Source organism: Strix uralensis, chromosome 5 (genome assembly GCF_047716275.1).
Source record: "Strix uralensis isolate ZFMK-TIS-50842 chromosome 5, bStrUra1, whole genome shotgun sequence".
Classification (NCBI taxonomy): domain Eukaryota; kingdom Metazoa; phylum Chordata; class Aves; order Strigiformes; family Strigidae; genus Strix; species Strix uralensis.
The window spans coordinates 14536931-14561251 of NC_133976.1; the positions used below are offsets into that span (position 1 = coordinate 14536931).

The 24321-nt window shown below is 36.1% G+C and overlaps 1 protein-coding gene across 7 annotated transcripts in view; it reads right to left on the reverse strand.

Moving 5' to 3' along the window:
* The window catches only part of ORC5 (origin recognition complex subunit 5), a 75407-nt gene that overhangs the window by 13283 nt on the left and 37803 nt on the right, over positions 1-24321 (reverse strand). The window contains exons 14-15 of one of the 7 annotated variants that reach the window (XM_074869930.1): positions 24244-24320; positions 22814-22861 (exon numbers count right to left, since the gene is read on the reverse strand). The exons of 4 other annotated variants lie outside the window; for them this stretch is intronic. In XM_074869930.1, the coding sequence (XP_074726031.1) occupies positions 24291-24320 (30 nt within the window). In that variant the 3' untranslated portion in view covers positions 22814-22861; positions 24244-24290. Of the gene's footprint in view, positions 1-21311; positions 22862-22898; position 24321 lie in introns of those variants that run through there. 2 more of the 7 variants (XM_074869926.1, XM_074869929.1) reach the window with 2 other exon arrangements.

Genomic DNA, 24321 nt, shown 5'->3' on the forward strand with positions numbered 1-24321 from the left:
AACATCTTCGTGGTCCTCCTCTGGACATGCTGTTTGCATTTGGTGTCTTTCTTTGTCCTATATCAGTTATTTATTGCATTTCTCTTACATAAATATTACTTCATTATTTTGTGTTGACTCTCCAGGACTATGTATGTTATTTCTTTATCTGTAGTAATATACACCACACTTCCCAATTTTTAAGTAATTTCTGCAGATCTCATCAACAGATTGACAACACTTCACCGGAAGACTTCATCAGACTGGGTCAAACAGAATTCAACACTAATTACTATCTTGAACAAACTTTCAAGACATAAATGTGTTGACAAATTCCAGATGTGACAGCATTATATTCACTAAATATTTAATTACTACAGAACAGGTGGGCATGTGGGGAAGGAAAACAACTGACTACTATTGCTACCGTTTATCCTTTAAAAAATGATGTTGCTTAGGCTAATTTTATACCCATTTAAGGATTTAAAAATGTTTGTTCTATCATGACGTTAGGGACAGTTAGCTGTTACTAGGAAGCACTATTGACAGCCTGGCAGGGAAGGAGATTTGTATCACATTTTCCCCTAAGAATTATCATGCGATGTCCCTAGTTTCAGTCACGTCACGAGTACAGTAAGAAATTTACTGGATTGAGATCAGTCCGTGTCACTGAAGCCACCATGTCATACCAACTTTTTCATGATTGCCTAAATTTTATCACAAAAACAATTTTTTCCCTCCAAAACAATGACTCCCATAGGAGACTCTTCCAGAATCTTATTGATACACAGATAGGAAAACCTGCTTTAATTTCCTAAATAATTTTATTCAAGACCTATTTATTTGAATACACATATTTTAATGAAGTATTTTTGTATTTGTTACTCTGCATCTCTGTCTTCACCGTCATCTCTGACTTGACTTCACTCAAGGCAAATCTATGTGATTTACAGATTTAAAACAAGTGACCCTTTAGGCTTTTTCAAAACTTCATCATATTTGTGGCTCAGTCATTTATTAAGACAGCCAAAACTTCCCCCTCTTCCTTCAGTTTCTAAAAGATTATCCCTCTGTTTTAAGAAGAAATGTTTATTTACCCTGAAGTACATGACCTTGAATTTCACACTGTTAAACCCACTCAGTTTGTATCATACTCACCACCTTCAAGAGATTTCTTGCATATTTTCATAGAAGTAGTCTTCTAAGCCCAAGGCATACAACCTTGAATTTTACACTGCAAAACTCTTTCAGCTTCTACTATACAGGTAATAAGAATTCCCATACAGTATTTTTGCCAGTGTATAATCAGTGTTCACCACTTCTGTCTTATACCAATCAGTCTTACTTTCCGCATCTCGTTTACAGTAAATAATATTTGACAAAAATATTGCCAATTTCATGATTTATTCAAGGCATGTGAAACTTTTGCCTTTTTCTTCTTCTCCTCTTCCCTTTCTGCACCATTCCACCCTCTCCTGTCTTTCAGACCACAGAACACCTTTCTGCATACTAGAAGCTGCCTTATTTCCAGCACATTCTCCTGCAATTAGCTTCCTTGTGGCTTTTCTCTTCAATCTCAAGTGAAGAAAATGTATTTACTTTCTTGAGAACGACACTTTCTCACCTTGCCCTAGGATTCATATTCATATTTTAGAATATTTTCAATTCAGTTGAATTGTTTCAATTATTTTTCAAATTGATTGAATATTCTTCAATTAGCAGTCTTCTACGTTTTTTTTGTTCACTAACCCTGACTACCTGCCAATCTTGACTCATCAGCACAGCACCCTTTCATCTTCCCTCTGTACTTTCTCATTACCTTTAGTCCCCACACCTTCTCTTCGAAAACCCAGTGCTTTCCAAAAAAACCCTGTAGTGTTTTTAAAGGGAGACACTGAAACAAAGCCCAGGAAACATCCCAGGAAAAAGGAAATTTTAAAAAAAGCAAAGAAAAAACTCAGAAGAAGGTATTTCTTCATCCAAATTTGTAGTGAAATCTGAGACACACTTTGCCCCTGAAAATTCAGTGCAGTGCTAGAGGGTTTTATGGAGTTAAAGCAACTGGACACATTCATGGAAGGAAATACTACACAGGTTGCTAAATGCAAAGAATATCAACTCCGTGGCAAGCATTCAGGCCACAGGTAATAAGCTGTAACGTATACCAGACTAAACTTATCCTCTGCTTTCCAGTCTTATAGGAAGTAAAGCAGTGGGTAAGCCCACATTAAGTCTGACTTAATGTGGCTGTTATAATGCATTCATCTAAGGTAAAGCGTATCATCTGCATCTTCTACATCCTACCACTTTGTGTCTCCCCTTGGGTCCCTGCCAGGGTGCTCTCACAATTAATTACTGTATTATCTCCACACTATGCAGTCTTAAAAATAAATATTAAAAAAAAAAGATGAAAACCCAGCTTCCCCCACCATCTTCTGAAAAACTTCTCAATATCTCCAAAACATTTGCATAGATTAGCCCTGCCCACTCACTGTTACAGTAACATCACTTTTTAAAAGCACTTCAATAATCTATTCGTTTTGGAACTATTACTAAAGGAATCTTTCAAAGTATTAATAAATATGCTTTCTCTTCATTATTTTTATTCAATGGAGAAATTAGAAAAAACCCCCTTTTTTCTCTTAGCAGATTTACTTTAGCATTAATCAATTTGCCTTAGGAGAAAAACAAAAATAAAAGGCAATTCACAACAATCTTTGCCTCACTCTGCTCATCAACTTTTAAAAAAAGTATAAAAAACTCTCCAGAGTGATGCATGGATAAATCAGTATTTCTGAGACAGTTCCCTCACTTTGAGGATCAATTAAAGTACTTCATAATACCCTGAAAGGCATGCTAGAAACTTGCTTAATGTGGTATTTTCTGAGAGGATCAAATTATTTTCTGTACCTGAGGATATATTTGGAAATCTGTTCAGAAATTTAAGACCCCTGCAACTGATCACAGGGGAGTTTATTCTGTTCCTCCAAAACGTGCAAAAACAAGGCTCGAATGTACTTGCAATCTGTTGGAGGTGTGTGCATCTAATTTACTCCATAATAACCTGGGAAAAGCACTCCTAAGGAGGAGGACTACAGATACAAGTTATAGACGGATAATTGAAAAGTACCCACCTTTCTATTTAATTCTTAAAAATGAGAGCAACCGAACATGGTAACAGATGGTCAAAGAAACACTTGGGGAATAATGTTTACAGCTAATTTGATTACTTAAGTCAGGCAGCTTCATAAAGTGGACACCAGACAAAGGCTGGCTATTTTTCAAGGGACAAGCAATAGCTAGCCAACAGAAGTATCTTTCTGCCACCCCGATTCATTTCTTCATCAGACGTCTCAGCTTACAAGCATTTTTTAGAAGATGAGGAAGGCAACACAAAGATTGTTTTCCAGAAGCAAAGCTTCATGCAACTGCCCAAGCATATAACCTTAAATCCCCAAATCTAGAAAGTTTTTACCTGGTTTTCTGTCCTTCATTTATAACACTTCTGTCCCACAATGGCAGCATATCTACATATTGCTAGACAAGTTCTATCAAGAACAGAAGAAAGCAACCTTAAAAGTACTACCAAGTACCTGTGACACTGACAGGACTTGATAATTTACAGAAGGCCCCTAAATTTTTAATGCTATCTCAGTAAAATATAGAACTGTGTACACACAGTTACTAGCCTTCTACTGCTATATGAGGGAGTTCTGTTTGCAAATATGATTTTGTATTCAAAAATAATTAAAGCAATTAGGATTTCTAACCTGTCCTGAGGACAAAAGTCAGTACTGTGTATATGCCATGAACAGAAATCATGAAATTAAAGGAGATTTCTCATAATCAGATGTTTGGGAACATCATCTAAGACTAAATTACCTTGCTTTCTCCAAGAAAGAAAAATATTTTCAACATGTCTTAACTGCAGTCCATTTTTTGATGATTATAACTGTTAAAAGAATATTGATCCAAATCTTGTAGAAAGAAACAAGATATTAAGAATTTTTAATTAAAACAACCACTCCAGGAAGATTTGACCCAAATACTTCTGAAATACTAAAATCAAATAGTTTAACCACAAGGCTAGACAAATGGTAAAATACACTGTAGTCTGAAGTGGGAGTCTGCTCTGAAAAATGACAATTTAAAGATACATTTATTTTGTATCTTGAGATTACTAAACCAAATCTTTACAGACTCTCCACAGTACCACACTGCATGCCAACTACTCACGAGAAGCATTGCAGAAGACTAATCAACACCATATTCACTGTGACTACATAAAGCTCTGCACATTTTAGTGGTTCCGTAACAGGAATAAATAGTAACAAAAATAAAAATAGAAACAACTTGTATCAATCACTAAAGTACATAAGTACATTATACTGGTACAAAACAAAGACCCCTCCTGGCCCAATATGCTGTCTCTTGAAAGGATCAGCTAAGGATGCTTAGGAAAGAGTATAGCAAAATTGTAAGCAAGAGAAATTTCTCACACAACTGGCTCCTAGTGTAATCTTAATTTCGGGGACTTCAGTAATTAGGTATAAAATTGTTCACACATAAGGGATCTGGCCTGTTGAAATATGACATTTCATGTTGTTCTTGTATTGTCAAACTGGAGCTAGAAGACTGTTGAATTGTGACATTAATGCATCTAACCAACACATCAGAAGATAAATTTAATGAGGCTCCACATAAACACCAAGAAATAAGAAACAACAATACTACCTAGCTCTCAGCAAGAGCTGCATATATGGCATTGAATCACACTAGGTTTTATGTCATCAAAACAGGGGAGATAAAAAATCTGATTTACTTTCATATAAGACATTAATTAGAATTTGATTTGATATGTGATGTTGGATCCTGGACAAACCAACAGTTACAAAGCCCTTATACAACAGTAATTGAGAGGAACAGTTACACTCCTGTTCAAAATCTTCCCTACAAAATCAAGACATTTAAGTTTAACATATTCCTGTATCTCTGTTCACAGGTACCCTTAAGCAGAACAGACAAAACACCAAGGATGAATGCAAGTTCCAGTTCCAGGTTGGCCAACTGCTACCATGCAGCATGAGGAAAGAGCAGACTTTGCAAAGTCATTCTTCTCAGCAGTGGGAAATGGACAGATCTGGAATCTCCCCTCCCTGAGAATGCTAGGAAACCAAATACTTGCCCTCGAGCAGAATATTCTGTTCTGAATCAGTAAATCTATGGCATTTTGGTCGTGCTAGGAGAAAGAGAAAGACCAGGATGAAGACTGTCACTCAGGAAGTCAACCAACCACTCTGGCTGCTTGAAAACCACTGAAACAAACCCTGCTGTAACAGCACAGAGCTGATGGTTGTAACCTACAGTGAGAAATTTTGGTTTGTTGTTTGGTTTTTTTTTTTTTAAATCTATAACTATAATTTAAGTTTAGGTACACTACAATAGAGGCTATAAATTGATAACATCCATTTTTGTTAGTCTTTCTACAGAAAGTAAAGCTTTTAGTCATCCATGAATTGTACGTCATGAAATATTAAAAATTTAGGTTCAATGACCCATTAAATGTCAGATGCAATTGCAGAAGAAATCTATAAATATCTTTATACCTCTCTTGCATAAAATAATCCTGCAAAGTGGTCATAACTACCAGTTTTCCAGCTTTTATTCAGTTATACTTGGTTTTATCAGCTAAAGAGCATGAAACATCATCTGTCAGCATGAAACATCATCTGTCAGCAACTAATTGGAAAGGAAAAACCCCTGTTCTTCAAACACAACACTTTTTCATGCAGTTTCCATCACCCTTTAACGCAACTGTGAAATTCTGCTAGTTATACCATATATCCCTTAGCTTTTCTAACCTAGAAAAAAACAGTTTCAGACACTCACATGTTTTGCAAGCACATGTTTTTGGGGGAAAAAAAAAAGCTAACAGCCAACCAAGGCAACCAATGAACTAGTAAACCAGTGTGCTGGCACACCCATCAACAACACTGGGCAATGACTTTAACTGCACTGCATCTGTAGACAAGTGATATACAGGCAGGGAATGGTCAGATTGGAATGAGGGAAGAGAGAAATTTTGTATCAAATGCTATTACACTTCAAGAAATCCACGTGGATTGTTTTGTTCTTTGGAGCACTGACTATACATGTGTTCTATTTAAATACCTGCAAAAGGAAAGCATTGCTTAGGAACCGTACACAGCCAATTAGTATTTCTCCTGGCTTTACAGCATTCAAGGATAATAGCATTCAGATGGACTGAAACATTCAAAGACACAATCCCTTCACAGATTTCTAAAAATATCTTGCTATATACATTGAGTTTAAACTTGTGTAGTTAGTAAACATTGACTATATGGCTCCTACACCACCACACATCATTTATGGAGCAAGAGAGTCTAAAATAGTAATGTGCTGCACAAGGCAACTGCCATGTAATTCAGGGATGGATTAAAAGCATAAAAAGAACCTACACAAGTTGTCTTATTTTAGTTTTAGTGGAATACAATGCAATCAAGAAACAATTTCTCAGGTTTCCACAACGATTTAACTTTTTTTTTTTTTTGCAGTTGATAGTTGCAATAGCCACTGTAGTTTTTGAATAGTCATTGTGTCAAGACTTTTCTGTAATATTCAGTAATTATAAACCTGACATTTTAATGTTAAAATTAAATCACCATAAAAAGGCTTAATTCCCCCAAAAGTACTATACTGACCACCAAACTCTGAAAAATCCACACATGAGATCAATGGAAAGGTGCAAAAAAGCAGGAAAGAATCAAGCAATCGACAAAATCTTCTGGTCTCAGGGATGAAAGATAGCCACCCTCCTACTAGTAGGGCTATTGCCTATTTTAGTGGGAAAACACAAGAGAAACACAAGCGGGGAAAAAAACAAAGAAACAGAGGGAAAGAAGTGATGATTTGGCAAAGACACTAGTAGGGTCTGATGAAAAGCTACATGCCATTCCAATCCACTGTGCTATATCCTTAACACTTTTCTACCTCCTTGGAGACCTTTCACATAAGCTTTACATAATGGCTAAGTAGCTCCCATGGCTATCTTCTGGAATCTCTTCAGTAAGTGGAAACAGAAGTATTGCTCAAGTATATTTTAAAATGTCCATAGCAGAATCTGCACTGCAGTCAATAAATGTTAAATAAATGTTATCAAAGAATCAACTGATGAGGAAGTGTTATCAATCTGCTATTCCTCAGTAAGAGCAGCTCAAGCAGGAGAGACCAAAATGCTGTCTAGGCTATGCTGTGGTTGAAAACACCCTGGGGGCCTTTCCCTCTCTGCCACTGAATACTCAGACCTGCTTTTCAAGAAGTTCTCAACACATCTCACCCAGGAGGACACACTAAAAACAGAACACAGGCAAGGTGATTGCTGCCAGGAATTAGTTATTGGATCCAGGACATCCAGACTATTCTCCGAGTTGCCTGGCAGCCTGCACCCTCTTAATGGCTGAATTCAATTTTACTACCAGAAGTAACATTCTGGAAGAAGTACAGATCTCCTCCAACTTGACCAGTGTTCAAAACTAAACCCCCAAAACTACCTCTGTCCCTGCACATGTTGTCCTGCAGAAGCACCATACATCATTAAAACTTGACTGATTTTATCTGGGAAGTGTACCAAGACTTTGTCACCTCAAGAATAATTTTAAGACCCTAATCTCAGGAACTGCATTTCTAAGAGAGTTTTGCACAAAAAAAACCCAAAACCAAACAAAAAAACCAAACCTACCACCCCAAAACCACCATGAACAGAACAAACATTCATACAAAGACTTTTCTCTAAAACTGTTCTCAATTTATTTTATAACAGAGAAATTGTGCAATATGAATGCTACCATGGTAACAATTCACTTTATTGAACAAGAGAGAAAATAATTATCTCAAACCTGCATATCATGCAAGCAGATGCAGTAAATTTAGTGCTGCCTTTTTTCCCCCCTTGCTATTTTTCTTCTTGCAAAGAGAAATAGATTTTGAATTTATACCTTCCAGCAAGCAAGGCATCATTTTGCTTGTCCCTCCCACTTCTTTGTATATTTTACACCTCTTGAGTGCATGATGTGAAGGACCCAGTTACTCACAAAAAGAAAAAGGGATTAATGAATCAGAAATGCTCTTCCCCCTCCTGAGTTAAGTACAGAAGACTCCTATGTAAATGCTTCACGCATTTAAAAAAAATGAAGCCCTAAGGCAAGCACGGCACATGCTTAGTATTCACTCAGTATACTTAAACAGGAACCCTTACATTTATAGTAAACCAAAAGTTATTCATCTCCAAACATAAATTAAACCTGATTTTACTGTTCTGTCCAAATATTCTTTGTGATATTATGTTTGTGAACACATTGTTATATTTTATATACAAGGGGCCGTAATATTTTCAGAAGAACTGCATGGATTTAGCCATACAAATCCAATTAATCTCAATAGAAGTTGTATGGCTAAATCCCTGTGCTCAGCTTTGACATTTTGGAAGCAGTGGGGGAGGTTTTTCAAGTAGTGAGTATGTATTACACAAAACTCAGTTTTCTCAAAGAGAAATAAAATAGCATGGAGATACTTACAGATATCAACAAACATATTTATGTGACTGTCAAGAAAATCACATTCCTAGCAAAGCAGGCAATGATTTCCACAAAACTATTTTACAAAAAATAACAGTATTATCCTGCGGTTTGTGAGATAAAACTAATCACATGTACATATTAGTTGGATAAACTATTCTTATTTCACCTCCAGTTTTGATCTTTTTACTTCATTTGCAGTGGATCTGTCTGATATATAAAATGAATTAATTTAATCTTGTGTTCACAGATAGAAGATAGCGAAAACAATGTGTCTGGGATACAAAAAATTAGTTTTTAAAAGGTCACTTTAAAGAAGTGACTTGGAAGTGCTGTTTAAAAAGATGATCTCATTTGCCACAGACCTTCCTCACTTTCGTTGGTTTATTTGCAATCCTGAACAACTTAAAGTCCTAAACAACTAAAAGAAACAAAAGTATTCTCATCCAATTTCAACAAAGAATGCATTGGCTATTTCTTGGTAGATTTCTTCAGTTACTAGGAAAAATTTCTGTGTACACACATACAGTACAGGCTGTGCAAATTTTAACTCAGCAAGCTTTCTTCATGGAGCTGTAACTCTCCACACCATTCAGATATCACTTGTCTTGACAGAGAATTCTTTCTGAAGTATAGACTGTAATGCTATGTCCTTCATAAATACACATCCGTACTACTAAATATAGCTCCTTACGAAGATCTTACAGAAAACGAAAACATAATTCTAGTAGTTGAACTAGTAAAACTTACAATTCCATATAAATAAAGGCTACTCTAAGTGCCTTCTCTCTTCCCCCAAAGCCCTCAACAACCAATACCAGGATTTTACTTCATAAATATCAACTAGCTGCTTTCCATCTTAAGAAACATAAAACCAAAACCACTAGAGATGTATGTTTCTCATACAGAAGTTGAACAGTTAAATCCCAAGAGTGTTGTAACTGTACAAGAGATATAAATAATGTCTCATTTTACAATAATTTAGGTTTTGCATTTGACTTTTTGTATGAACTTTTTTTTTTCCCCCAATTCAAACATAATTCAGAGGCAGTAGAGACTTTTTTTCTTTTTTTAAGAAGGGAAAGTAAGTGACCATTTGGGAATTATTAAGTATTTAACAAGCAACTAAATGATAAGGTCAAAGTCATCCAACAAAAGCCACTACACTGCAGTTTATTTTTCCTGTGTATGCATGGCTTGGGTGGTTGCTCACAGGAAGGCTTAGTCCACGTGCTAGTTGAAAAGTTTTATTTAAAGCTTGTTATATTTCAAATTAATCATGACCATTCACATACCGTATCCTCAAAGAGAGGAACAATAACCACATATTTTGCCTGAAATGGATGATAAAGCTGTTACATCATTAAAAAAATAATGCCATTAGAAGTAAAAACATCTATAACTACAAAGCAACATTTTTCTGCAGAGGTATGTTCTGAAAGTCTTATAATCTGACTTAAACCAAGTTTATAAAAGCATTAGCATGTTACAAAAAATACACATCATCCATTGGGACAGTATCTGAAATAGTAGCCTTTCTGGCCAGCAGCTCTCCACAAAGTCTACTCTGAATTTTGTTTTATATAAAAGCTGTAAATTTGGGGGTAAAGAACTTCAGTATATTAAAAACGTTTAACAAGTACAAATTATAAGATGTTTAACATTTAAATAGACTTAAGTAAGAAATTGTTTTGTAGGTAAGACTTTTATCCATAAACCTTTCCCAATGCAAAAATCTCAAACATCCCTCTGCCCATGTCTCCTACAGCCTCAGCTTCTATCCCCCTCACAACTCAGAATCACAGAATGGTTGAGGTTGGCAGGGACCTCTGGAGGTCATCTGGTCCAACCCCCACCCTCAAGCAGGGCCACCTAGACCAGGCTGCCCAGGACCATGTCCAGGTGGCTTTTAAAGTATCTCCAAGGATGAAGACTCCACCACCACTCTGAACGACCTGTGCCAGCGCTCAGTCACCCTCACAGTGAAAAGGTGTTTTCTGATGTTCAGAGGGAACCTGCTGTGTTTCAGTCTGTGCACGTTGCCTCTGGTCCTGTCACTGGGTGCCACTGGAAAGAGCCTGGCTGTGTCCTCTTTGCACCCTCCCTTCAGGTATTTATATACATCAATAAGATCCCTCTGAACCTTCCCCTCTCCAGGTTGAACAGTCCCAGCCATCTCAGACTTTCCTCACAGGAGAGATATTCCAGTCCCTTCATTATCTTCATGGCCCTTCAGTGGACTCTCTCCAGTATGTTAATGTCTTTCATACTGGGGAGCCCAGAACTGGACACAATACTCCAGCTGTGATACTCACCAGTGTTGAGAAGAGCAGCAACTCCTTCCAGTTGCTCATTACATTCCTTTACACTCCACAAACCTTCTGCTCCTCCTGCTTCTCCACTTCTCAGCAGAAGATGCTCCACACCCTGTGCCTGGGTCTTGGTTAGGTCATTGCTAAATGGCCAGCACAAGGTCTAATGAAAAAACAACTTGTGCATGTGCTAAACAGTCTCCTGAACAGAGGGTATGAACATGGACACCAATTTTCATTAGACTTCTAAGACTGACTATCTTTGAAACTTGTGTCTTTGTGTCAATTTCAGCCAGAACTAGATAAGCTAAAAAAAGGTGTGAAGGACGTAAACAGGGTGAAAGAACTAACAGATATGCAATTGAGTCTGTTTCCTTCGGAAACCAAGCTAGAAGATACTCAAAAAGTGAAGTAGCACTCTGAAAAGCAGATACTGAGAATATAAGGTACATGCTAGAGATCATCACATTCAAACATACTAAGCACTTGTGCGGGGCAGCCTTATCAGTTATCCTCAACAACTTACACAGTACTTCCCTGCTGCGGACAAAACAATGTTTGGATGTGAGGAATGTACAACAACTCAGTAACTAAATACTGACATGCTTACCTTTTATTTCAGTTTTGTTTTGTGGTGGGTTGGGGTTTTTTTAAGATATAAACCAAATCCTCCTTTAAAAGAAAGAAGAAAATCTAGAAAACCAAAACAAACATGAATCCCACGCATCCTCTGACCAAACCTTCCTGGTGGTCTTTAATAGTAGTAGCTTGTTGAAAAAATCAAGGATGAAATACAGTCAAGTAAATATGCAGGATCATCTGCTTCACAAATAACTGTTAGCTATTAATTCAGAAACATAATTTCCATTCAGTTGACTAATGAAATGATACCTCACTAAGATTTGTCAGAGGATAGTCATCATCATTATCTAGGTTCAGGGCTTAGCTTTTAGTCTCTAAATGCTTATTTTCTTCAAGTGACAAGACTCTCAAACTTCTGCCTGAGTGCAATCCACAAAAAAATGTGTCTCTTTGCTTTTAGGCTGGCTCATCACCATCCAGAGCCTGAGTTACAGTTCCCAGTGGCAGAATGCAGCCTATTCAAAACAGCAGGATTAATTTAACTAAAAAGAAAACCACAAGCAGAGAGAAATGGATTAAAAAAAACAACAAAACCCTACATACATATGGTCTTATCCGAGACTTGCCTTGTTAACATTCCACTTTTTTCAGCCATAGGGTGAAGCACTTGCTGGTACTGCCCGAGTGCAACTGCTGCCTCTGACACTATAACCTGAATCCTTCCCCCTCTCCAACACAACCCAAGGCTGAATTCAGGTATTGTTCCTCCCATTACAAAGCAACTGAAAGAAAGCCACTGCCAGGTTCCCAGAAAGCTGGGGAAAGGCTTAACTGCATTTAACCCTTAGGGCTCCCTGGAACCAGCCACATGACATCCTCTGGTGCTAGGGATGCATGCAGCACCCGTAATTCCCTCATCTTCACAACTGTTAAATGCTGTATTTGAGAATGCCACAGATGATACAGGCACAGAGCACAGAAATGGTGCTACGAAACAGGAGAGTTTCATTTTCTTCAGCGCAATCAGGTGTTACGATTCCATAAAGATCTAATGGCAGGACTACAGATGTAATATGGTATTATCAACTACTCACTTTGGTTTTTTCCTCCAACAAATAAATGTATTCAACTTTCCGAATTTGTTCCCCAGGTTCTCTGTAAGAGGAGTATCCAGTAATGAAAGGGACTGACAGGAAGGCAGCTGTGCCCAAAAATACACTGTTTACCATTTCAATTATATGGTCATTATTCACAATAAATATACACTGCTACATTCCTTGTGCTCAGAATGGAATGTAAAGATAGCAGTATATATGTTATGTTTATGGATGTCCAGCTTACCACAGCTGCAGCTTGGTATTTAGATCTGACAGAGAAAAAGCTGAGACAATGAAAAAAAAAAAGTATCTCAAGTACTGATGAAAATGACTGGCAAATCTTATTTAACCAAGAGGTTAAGACTTATATTTGGAAGAAAAACCTGGTGACTTAGATTGGGTCATCCAAATACCTGAATAACCAAAGATTCCAGTTATAAAAATGAAACTATCACTAAAGTCAGCTACTCAGTAAAGATGTAGTCCAGACATCAGGATTTATCACAGCTGCATTTTTATCTGAAGCATTAAGTCTGTCACCTTAAATTCAACAAAGAATTACAGAATGTCAGAAAAAAAATAGCCTATTTCAACACAAATTAAATGGTTTTCCAGATGGATACTCAAATGTTAGCTTGCCTCCTACAGTTTAAGATTAGGTTTTCTATTTTTTTGAATATATTTATTATGTATTATCACTTAATATCACATCATCTCTCCTTTAGCTTTTAGTGTAGATTCCTACAGAGATCAAAGTGTTCTGGCCTATCAATCAGTTATAAAGTTAATCAGGTCTATGTCTGTGTATCATTTCATATAATGTACTCAACTATGATTACATAGCAAACAATCTAATGATACAATTTAAAAGTTTATTAATTATTACAAAATAGCTAAGATAAATATTTGCACATCTTTTCAGAAGCTGGAAAGTGTCATTTTCCAAATGTCTCCATTTATAAGCAGTGAGCAACCTGAAGATGCCTCTACTGTGTCAGTGACTTCAACTACAGAGTACCCCTGTAGTAAGGATGCATCTTGCATGTATGCGTGTGAGTGCGTGTCTGGAGTGTAGGGCCAGTTCCAGTCTCCAGAATAGCACTCATTTGTTCTAACATCACTAAAACACAAATAAACATTAAAAAACAAAAAACCCAGAAGATGAAGAATACATGGGCAAGCTTTCATGTCCTTTGTTTCCAATGCCTGCTTCTTCCTATTTAACACATATTAGGATTTAACATTAAAGTGAGCAGCTTTTCTCTTACTACCTAAGTAAATCCAGGTAAAAGTATTATGAAGATGACAGTGATTGACAGTTACATGGTGACACACTTGACACACATCACATCTGCCAATACTTACTTTTTTCCTCATTCATGTAGGTTTGTTGGTTTGTTGGGTTTTTTTTTTTCAGAAGAATATGGTATTTATTAGTACAACATTTCCTAATTCAACATGCAGGAAAAGTTGTTTAGCTAGCTTTTTAACATTTGGTTGTAAATTAAGAGTTTTTTATTTTTAAACAAATTAAACCCCTGCATTTCAGTAGTTTTATTCGTATGAATATGACCTTAACCGAGCCTATCATCTGATGCAATACTTTATATGGATAACACTTTTATAGGTAATACAGATAAGAGTATTGTTCTGCTCATGAAGCAGAGGGAGTTAAATCATGAAATATTCAGTTTTAATTAAGATTACTGTATCAAAGGCAAGGCTTAATGCAGAATTGAAGTAAAGATCAAGGTTAATACCTATTCTAAAGCAAATTTACATAAATTATGTTTCACTAGTGTACCATGAGTCTTATTTTGTCAATTTATACCATGTGAGATAATAGATATTTTCCATTCCTAATTTCTATGAAGTCATCTCCATTCTCCTCCCTCCAACACAGAATTCTTTCCTCCAGTTTATGTCTGAATGCTCCGTCCACTATCATTTTCAATAGCTCAAGCAGTGGAGCATTCCACTAAAACTTCAGGGGAGACTATTACACACTTTAACATCTCTAATAGAAAGGTTTTTTTATGGTATTCAAAGCTAAGATTCCCCTCATCTTATTTCATTATTCCTACTTAGACCTCTTTGGACTCCTCTAAATGAATCCTTTCTTGGCACTTGAAGCCTTTAAATACTTTCAGACATTTTCATCATTCCCTGGTAGCTATTTAGCCAAATTAGTGTAGGGATCATCTCTCTTCATCTGAACATCACCAAGCACACAGATAGCTATAAGTAATAATTACATGTGTTCATTTCCTTTAATCTTTCTTCACAAGTCATTCCCTTCTAGCCTTTAATTTTTGCCACTCTCCATGCCTACCTCTTCTTTTAAGTGTTACTACTTTCCAATTATTTTCCTTTCTCTGAACAGCTTTATTTCAGGTCATTTCCACTTAGGCATGCTAGCTTGAATTTACCACTTTATCCTGACTTTTCAGTGATATGTGTAGGTTTCTGTGGGTTTTCACTTGTTTGTTTTAATAAAACAGCAGGCTCAAATCCCTCCTCTGTTCATGTCAAACAACCACAGAAAAAAATAAAATTACCTGCACTAGAGACCAGCATTTTAGCTTATTAAATATATGATAAGTGCCTAATAAATTCAAATTGCTTACATTACTAATTTTTATGTTTGGCTCTGTTTTTCCAGGTTTTAGGCACCATCAACTTTGAGCAATCAGCCTGGAACACATTTGGTTTTCGGAGTACAGGTAGTTAACCTTTTTTCCTTTGTCTTTTTTAGTATCTGAATAAACACTTTAATTAACAAGAAAACTAAATCAAGACTTCAAGCACTACTTCTTATCTCCTATCATACTGATGATTTCTATCATTTTTGCTACCTTTCTTCCTGACCACTCCAACACACCAAGCTATTCCACTGCCCAGTGAGCACAATGTGGTTACAAGCCAGGCCAAGTCAGTTTCACTCTCATCAGAAGCATCTGGCTCACTGAAGGGAATTCCAGACACTGAGTAGAATTAAAATTTGGGCTATTTTTGGTATGGGAGATGAGAATAAGATATTGGTTTGAGTAGGTGTTAATCTAATCACAGAAGTGATAAAAGGAGATTTCTTTTCTGCTGAAGAGATACTGCCATGCTAACTCTCCACCTGTACCTCTTTACTTCTCCCAGTCATTAACAAGTGGTCTGGTTCTGGTCATGGCTGCACAGAAAACATGCTAAATTAAGCGGGCAAATAGCACTCCACAGGCTAGTCCTGTGAAATGTCTAGCACAAGGTTAAAACCAGCAAAGTCTCAATGCTTTTTGCTTTGTCTAGGAGGGAAGGAAAAAAACAGACCAAGCACATGTTGACCGGCAGACCAGCCTACCATGCAACAGCTCAGTCAGTCACCATGTGTTCCAAGTTAGCCATCCTTCTTCCTTCGCTACTTCTACTGGTAGCCCATTGCATTTTATGATACAAGTTGATAATTTAAACAAAAACCTTAGCTATGTCAAAAGCTCCTTCTTAAGACCTAAGTATCCAGGCTGAAGTTAAACAGCAAGCCTCTGTCATTATTAACTAATAGACAGTCAGCTAAAAACAAAAGATAAGATTTTTCAGGATACAATTAAAAAGCAATACAGAGAGATTATGCCATTGATGCCCCTGCTATACCTGTTCAGTGAATCAGAACAGATTACTTCAGTCTCCCAGTCTTCTAGACTGTCAGTCTAGCATCTTTCACAAGCACTACTGTCACACAAATTATTAAAAAGCTTTTCTCTACACCATCAGTGTTACACATCCATTAGAGGCCACTTAGGCTAGAAAATATCTGTTGCAAAAAGTCTTCCTAGGCCATATGCTAGTAATAAATAGAAAAGGCTGGAAAAGATAATTTTGTAACAACAATCTTCAGTTTTCTTCTCATGTCTGTGTGGTAATCTCTTGAGTCAATCTGTTTACTCTCTATATCAACTATAGCATATTTTTTTACGTATATGATTCATTAGTACATCTTCTGGCACTCTTTGATATTTCTTGCCTAGATATCTAGAACATGGAACACCTTGTTCATTTTAGTTCCACTAAAAATGTAACTCTTGTTCATTTTATGTAGGTCACAGATGGTCTACAACATATCCAGCACTCTTCAATTATTAAACCAGATCAACTTGGGTCTTCATCTTCTCTATCTATGCCTTTTAATAAATACTCTAGCTACCACCCCTCCTATTTTTCTAAACTCATTACCAACCAGCGTCTGAATTCAGAACCTTTCAGAAGACACAGATGTTCTGTCTGTATATTCTGCTCCTCATAGCAGGATGTTTTAGTATGTTCATAAAAGGATGATGAATTTCCCACTCTTCATTTGTATTATATTTCAAGAAACATTTATGGAAGGTGATCAGGCAGGAAAAAGCAGCGTATGGAAAAAAACATGCAAACTAAAAGATACTTTGCACTGTTCTACGTGAACTGCTATGGAGACCTAGCATCCTGTCCTCTTAGAAATGGCAACATATATAAATTTATAATGATATTCAGAAATAAATATGAGTTAGAAAGCAATAATTTGAAGATTAAAATCCAGAATTTTTGGTACTGGGATTTTTTTTTTTTAAAAAATACATTTCTCTACAGGGATAACAGCAGGGTAATGGATGTTCATCTGAAGGAAGTTAAAGCTGCCCCACCACATGTTAATGAAACACACTTACAGTTCATCACCTGCTCATCCAAACTAGATCTGTCTTCAAACATTTCAATTTTAATTTCAGTTGTTCCGCTGTGCCCAAAAATCCACTCTGAATAAGCTAAGTCATATTTTTAAAAATTCTACCTCTAAAACACTTCCTGAAATTTAAATAACTGAGTGTCCTTTAATTTTTGTGTAATTCTTCTACGAATTCCACTTGCAGAGGTTACACCTTGCCTCTTCATATTATAAAACAACAAAACCCTTCTTGACATATTTGTCTTTCTCATGTGGAAGAAGAAATTCACTCTCAAAGCGTTTTCCACATGACACTGAGCTGTTCTGCAGTTGCTGTTATTGAAATATGGTTCACATTGCAATTTCAAGGATGTAAAATGACAGATCACCATCACAGAAATCTGCAAAATAAGTTTCTACCAGGAAAACCTTGTTTTTGAAAAGACAGGGTTTCAGCACTTGCTCTCAGGAATAATTCAAAAGCAGACCAGCAAACAGGGATGGGAAGGCCAACACCAGCTTGCCAGCCATGCAATGCAACCCTGGGCATGCTCTTCCCAAGTACAAAAAGCAGCGTAACTGGCCAACTTAATCCCCAGGAGGAATGAGTGGGAAGGTGTACAAATCAATTATTTCCCCTATTCTGCAAATATCTTGACAAAGAATATGACATCCAAGAATGGGTATTTGATGGTGGGTTTTTCTGTTTGTTTTACAAGCAATTCAGAAGAATTACTTAGAAAACACCTTTTGCTCAATATGAAGGATAATTACCGAGAAAAAACTTTTTAGTCCTTCAGGATAGAATAGCTTTAGATCACTACTACAATGTAAATATTTGCATCTGAGGCTGTCTTGACTCCACTTCTAATTGATGAAGCAAAATCAGTACATCAGGACATGGTTCACTGTAACCTAATATAGATTTTAAAACTTTCCATAACCACAGTGGTTTTAGATGCTTATGTCATCATCAGGGTACATGGGGTGATGTTCTCTGCATGCCCATTTCTCTCCAACTAGAAAAGCACACCAAATGACTAGCTCAGTTACACTTTTATTGTGCAGACACTTATATATAGCTAGAAGCAATTTCATCCAAAATAATCACATTATTACTTCTGTCATCCACCGTCCTTCACCTCGTGTGAGAAATTAAATCATAAGGTGGTAAGAACAGAGACCTCATGCAGCACCTAATGCAGCTTCAGATATTCAGCACCATTTTCAGCCTTTAAAATAATAATAATCAATTTCATGGCAGATTCACCTGTTGATTAGCCAAATCACAGGGATTTTTTTCTAAAAACATACTTTTCTGAATCAAGCTTTTCCAAGTCTGAGCTACTGTAAGATTTGTTTCAGCTTATTCTGTCACTCTCCATATTTTAAATAAGCAGTATTTGCAATGTTTACTAAGAATATAAACTTTTCATAAGGGAGATTTACTCATACCCTGCTATCAATTTTCCACACTGCTCCCCTGAAATATTTTCCTTTCATTTCCATAGATGGAGAAGAGAGATTATGTCAATTCTTAACTATTCCTTATCTATCAAGAAGCATTCTTTTGTCAACAGGCTTCATATTTTGAAATCCTCTTTCAAATTAACTGTAATGCAGCTGCTTCTTTTGTCCAAGATACTGTGGCAAGCCCCACTATCCCCTATCAAATGAACACAGAAAGCAGCAGAGGGTCTTTGGGGGAGGAGGGATGTCAAGTAGAAAGTCAGTAGCTAGAATTGACTGCAGCTGGCACAGCAGAAACAGTGCAAGTATTCACCCAAGTGATCCAACATGTTCTTTAATGTACCATTTTGCTACCTTGTGCTCTAACAGTGTATATGTACACAGGCTTGATACTTTCAAACCTCACAAAAACTGGAAGGGGTCCCTGGTGAAGATACAATGCTGCAAATTTATTTCACATGTAATACAGCAAAATCATCTGTATGGAAGTGGCAGGTGGAGTGTAAGTACCTAAAGAGAACATAACTAGACAGGGAGATGCAAGAGCACATTACGCAGGGAGAGGAGGACAGGGACCATATCAGAACTAGTCCAAGGAGCACATCAGTAAAAAAACCCATAAAGTTATAGCCAACTCTTCAACCAGTGACTCTGAAACATCTTTTATGCTGTTACTGATGATGCGATTATATACATTAATGTATGTGCAGGGAAGTAAAAGACATACTTAATAAGTGAAGGCTTGCAAAATTAAGATCTTTACAGGATATCTGTGTCCTTACAACTCTGCTGAAGTAAACACCAAGGAGCAACTAAAGCTATTTAGGCTAAAAGACAATAGCAGCAAAAAGTAAAGCAGGTAAAATTGGCCTTGAGTAGTCTTAAAGCTGGAATTAGACATTAGTTCTTCCCACCTGGTAACTGAAATAACGGAGACACTCACTGTAGCTAATTTGACCACAAGGGCTAGTTCTAGTTTTGAAATTGTATTTCACTGAACCAGGTTCTATACAAATGCTCCATAAAGAGATGGTTCATTCCTCTAGACAGGTTGTGATCCAAACTGTCAGAGAAACCAGCAAAGTTATTTTTACAAAGACACAAGATAAACTTTACGAAGAGCGTTAATGATGTCACCTGGGGGCTCAAAACAGGTTCTTTCTAGTCTTATACCTTCCTAGGCATATCATCTTAAATCAAGAGATTTGCAAGAGAATTAACAAACTCTACGCTAATTCTCCAATTTGCCTTATTTTAGTATTGTGCCCTAACTTATTTCCATGAATGGCTGGTGATTCTGGAACAGATTATGTGTGTACACTAAACAGTTAAAGCAAAGTGATTAAAAAACACATCATATACAGGCTGTTTTTAGATATATATGTTATCAAGAGAGGTTGTGCAGCACTTGCTTAATTAATCTTTGCTGTCTTAACAGATGAACCAGATGTACTATTATGTTCTTTGTTCTTCCCTAAAGAGGGGATGAGCCGATTATTTATCTCCAAACAATAGGAGTTCATGTACCACAGTGAAGAATTTTTTTTTAATCTGGGAGGCAATCACTAACAAGCTTCAGCTGCAACTGCTTGATGTAAACACAGTGTGAATTTGTTCCTGGAGTATTAAACGATGTTCCTTCCATTAAGCACATGAAACCAATTTCTAAATAAGTATGTAAAGAAAGGGATCGAAGGGACAGAGTTTGGAAGGAGGGAAACACTGTTTCATCTTTCATGTATTCATATTTACTTCTTTCATACACTAACACATTTTCATAGATAAGTTAAAATTTGAAGCTTCAAATACTGTTTACAAATAATGCACCAAGAAAACAGAAGTTAAAGAAACTGTTGGTTGATACAACACGTTCCCTATGTTATATACCATGCAATCTAAGACATGTGAAGGGCACAAAGGAATATATAACATTAAGTTCACAGGGCCACAAGAATTGTTTGTGAAAGTTAACAGATTCACTGAGTATGTAAAACTCTTCATCACTACTGTAGCAAACTTGCATACCTACCTCAAAAATCACATTTTTTGATTATATTTGAAAAGTACAAATTTATGGTAAATCAATTTTAGAAAGCCTTAACATATAGCTACTTATCAGTTTATACGAGTCTGAAAATTCTTAGGGAGATGCTACTGAAATAAAAAACTAAGATTAAATAGCAATAAAGTTTTGAAATTAGTCAATTTTTCTAGATAAGACAGAACAAATTTAAGAATTCCCTTTACCTTCCTGATAAAGTCAATCTCATCTGAAGTCCTCACTCACTTCTCAATAGCCTTTCCCTTGTCATAGCCAAAACTTCTTTCATAAAACTGGTTTTCAGTAATTCACAACAATTTGTCTTAAATACATTAAGTGTTTTTAAGACACAGATTAAGTGCCAAGCCAGGCACTATTACCAGAAGCTCTCCACAGAAATAAAGTAAGTTTTCTACCTTAAATTACTGAAAAGAAAGAATTCAAATAGAATAGGATTAAGAAAGCCTCCCAAAAGACTGTAAAGCTGTATTAATAGTATACCCTAATAAATGAAAATAAGATCAAACTAGGTAAAACAACATAACATAGCTCAAATATAATTAGTTTTTCTAAAAGATCTTCTCTGTATTGACTTAAACTTGAAGGAAACAAGCATATTAGTTTCTTCACAATTAGAAAGTACTACTTGAACTAAGAATACTTTTATTCACAATGCTGAGACTTTAAAAAAAAAAGTCAGCTATTTAGTTAAAAGTAAGTAATGTTTTCTCCTTTCCTTAACATCAGGCTCTCTCAAGCTGCCATAGTCAGTGCTAAAGTGCTAACCTATGTCACCATGCTGTGCATCACATTAAGTTCCCATTTCAGCTCATGAATTTCTGACAGATTAGCCCAGTAACCAGTAACAGAAAAGGAGAAAATAAGAGTTATTTATTACCTCTTATCATCTTCCCAAACCTACTGAAAATCAACAGAGTACTGATCAATAGATTACTGTGCTTTCTAATCAATAGACAGATCCAGCAAAATAAAGCTTGTCTGATGCATAAAACACTTATAAAAAATATAGGCATTAGGATCAAATACAAGAGTAATAGTATAAACTTATGCAAAAAACGCAGCTACAAATTTGCCAACCACTATGAAAACTGTTCTAACAATTTAAAAAATCTTTTAGGTACGGGCAACCATGAAGTCACAGGATCAAAAGGTTGCATTACAAACCCGTTTGGACAGTAAACCTGCAGGGGATATACAAATTATATATGAATGTTGTATATGATATTATATAAGACTAACAAATATTCTGTACTGGCAAGATGTGTCTATGTATTTTCACTCACACTGAAAGAGAAGGGGAAGTTTATTTGGCCCAGTAATGAGTATAACTCCAGAGTCTACAGTTCATATTTGATCATCCCTGTCATTGGGAGGCTATAAAACAAAGGTCTTCTGATGGACTAGGTAGAGAGATATACCATAAATCTTAATAGTTTTTATGAAGGAAAAAAAAGAAAAAAGAGAAAAAAGTTTAAGACCTTTTCCATCTAGTTCCATTTTTTTGTAAAAGTAAATACTCCCCCTTGCAAGAAATTATAGCAGGACCATTCTGGGGATGACAACTCCCATGGCCAGACTGAATTAAGCTGCATTTCCTACAAACTTTATCAATTATTTCAAGTAAAATTTTAGCACTGACACCACCTCATTAACCAGAAAAAAAAAGACAAGCACAATACTTCTGAACTTTCACAGTAAAGGGGAAGCAAAGAAAAGTGGGTTTAGAGAAGAAAAAGCAGAATCAGCAGGAACTTGTATTTTCCCAGCATTTTGCTTGTTTTCAAAAAGACTAATAACAAAAAAAAAAAATCTACTTATGTACATATAACCAGTGCAAGAGCATGTTCTGTATTTTTCACACACTAAAATAAAAACAGCTCCCACTCATCTTTGTTCTGCTTCATAATAAGGCCTCTTAGGGAATAGTGTAGCACAACACACATTTTTAACCAGACCTTTTTCTCTGGAAACCTCACCTACCTGCTCACTTTTCAATGGAGAGTATTCTGTTAGTGTTAAACACTCTAGTCAGGCCAGATGTAAGATGTTTCTATGAGCAGTCCCCGCAACAGCAAGGAAAGCTGGAACACAATACAGGAACAGCTGATCTAGCAAAAATGAATTTTATTCTGCCAAGAGTTGTCAAGTGTAGAATGGAAAACTTAGTATTTTCAAATATTAACACAATCTGAGCTTATAGAAGCAATTACAGTGTTTTCCATTTGAAAAAACAGTAAGTTGACAGTATTCCTCTTTATCAAAAGTTGCTTCATCAAGGAGATCTAACATCATGCACTAACAGAGTGAGTACTACAATTGTGATGTGGGTCTGGTGTCCAGAAAGGCTATGCCATTAATAAAAGCAAACACTTCATCAAATTAAGAATGTAACAAAACCACACATCTTTCCAGTCTTGCAATCAGAGTTTCATGACAGTTGTCAATTTACAAAAAAAAGGACAGTTTAAATACCTAAATCTCATCTGAAAAAGCAAAATATAAAGCATACTTCTAACACAAAAGGGACAAAGAAATCTTACAGGTAAATTGCCACATGCTGTTACTGTTTACATATATAACACTAACTATTCCTTAATCTATCCATGTAAGGCAGACAAGAGAGCAAGACAAAAAGAAAACAAACCTCTCAGATTTTTATGCTCCAGGAAAGGACACCTTTTTTTTTTTTTCCTTTAATTTAAGTAAATTACATTCCTCTGGCTCCCTCCAGCTGAAAGCATGCTATGTACATCAGTGGTTTTGTGTATTTCTAATAGACCCATACCACATTGGCACTGAACACACTACTCTAAATCTCATATCTGCAGACTTATTCTAACTTCAGATAAAAATCTCTTGCTCTGTAGCAAACAATTTGCAATGCTGTTTATCTTTTGCCAGATTGGAAAATGTTAAGTTTGTTAACCCTTATCCCAAATTTTTTACACATTTATAAATAAGCTGATTTTAGGAATTTGTGGTAATCTTGGGGAAATTCAGATGTTTCTCTTAGATACAGTATCAAACAGATAAGAAATGTCTAATAAATGATATTTGAACTATGGTGCATAAGATACCTGATGTGTCACCACATACCCACAGAGATAAATTGCCTTTGTAGAAATCTCTGTTGCCAAATGCACTATAATCAGAAGTGAATTCTTACAACTACCTGAAAATATTTGATGAATATGAGTAACAGTAAAACCAAATCTGATTCTGAATGTAAATAGAGATTAAACTTCAAGATGACTGAACAGTCTAACTTTAATGCATTAGAGTGAAAATGAAAACAGAACTGAAGCTACTGATCAGTTACCTATTCAGTAATTTTCAGCTATTAGTATATTCTGAGAAGTTACCACACCTCTCTGCATGGATGTCTTTCCAAACATTCAGGGGTGTTTTAACAGTAATTAAATATGCAAAAATATGCAAGATAAAGAATTTAATTCCATTTTACCGTAACTACAAGTAGATCTGGTCAATCCTGTTTATGAAAACCATATTTCACAAGAAAGTAGAAGCAATATAAAACATC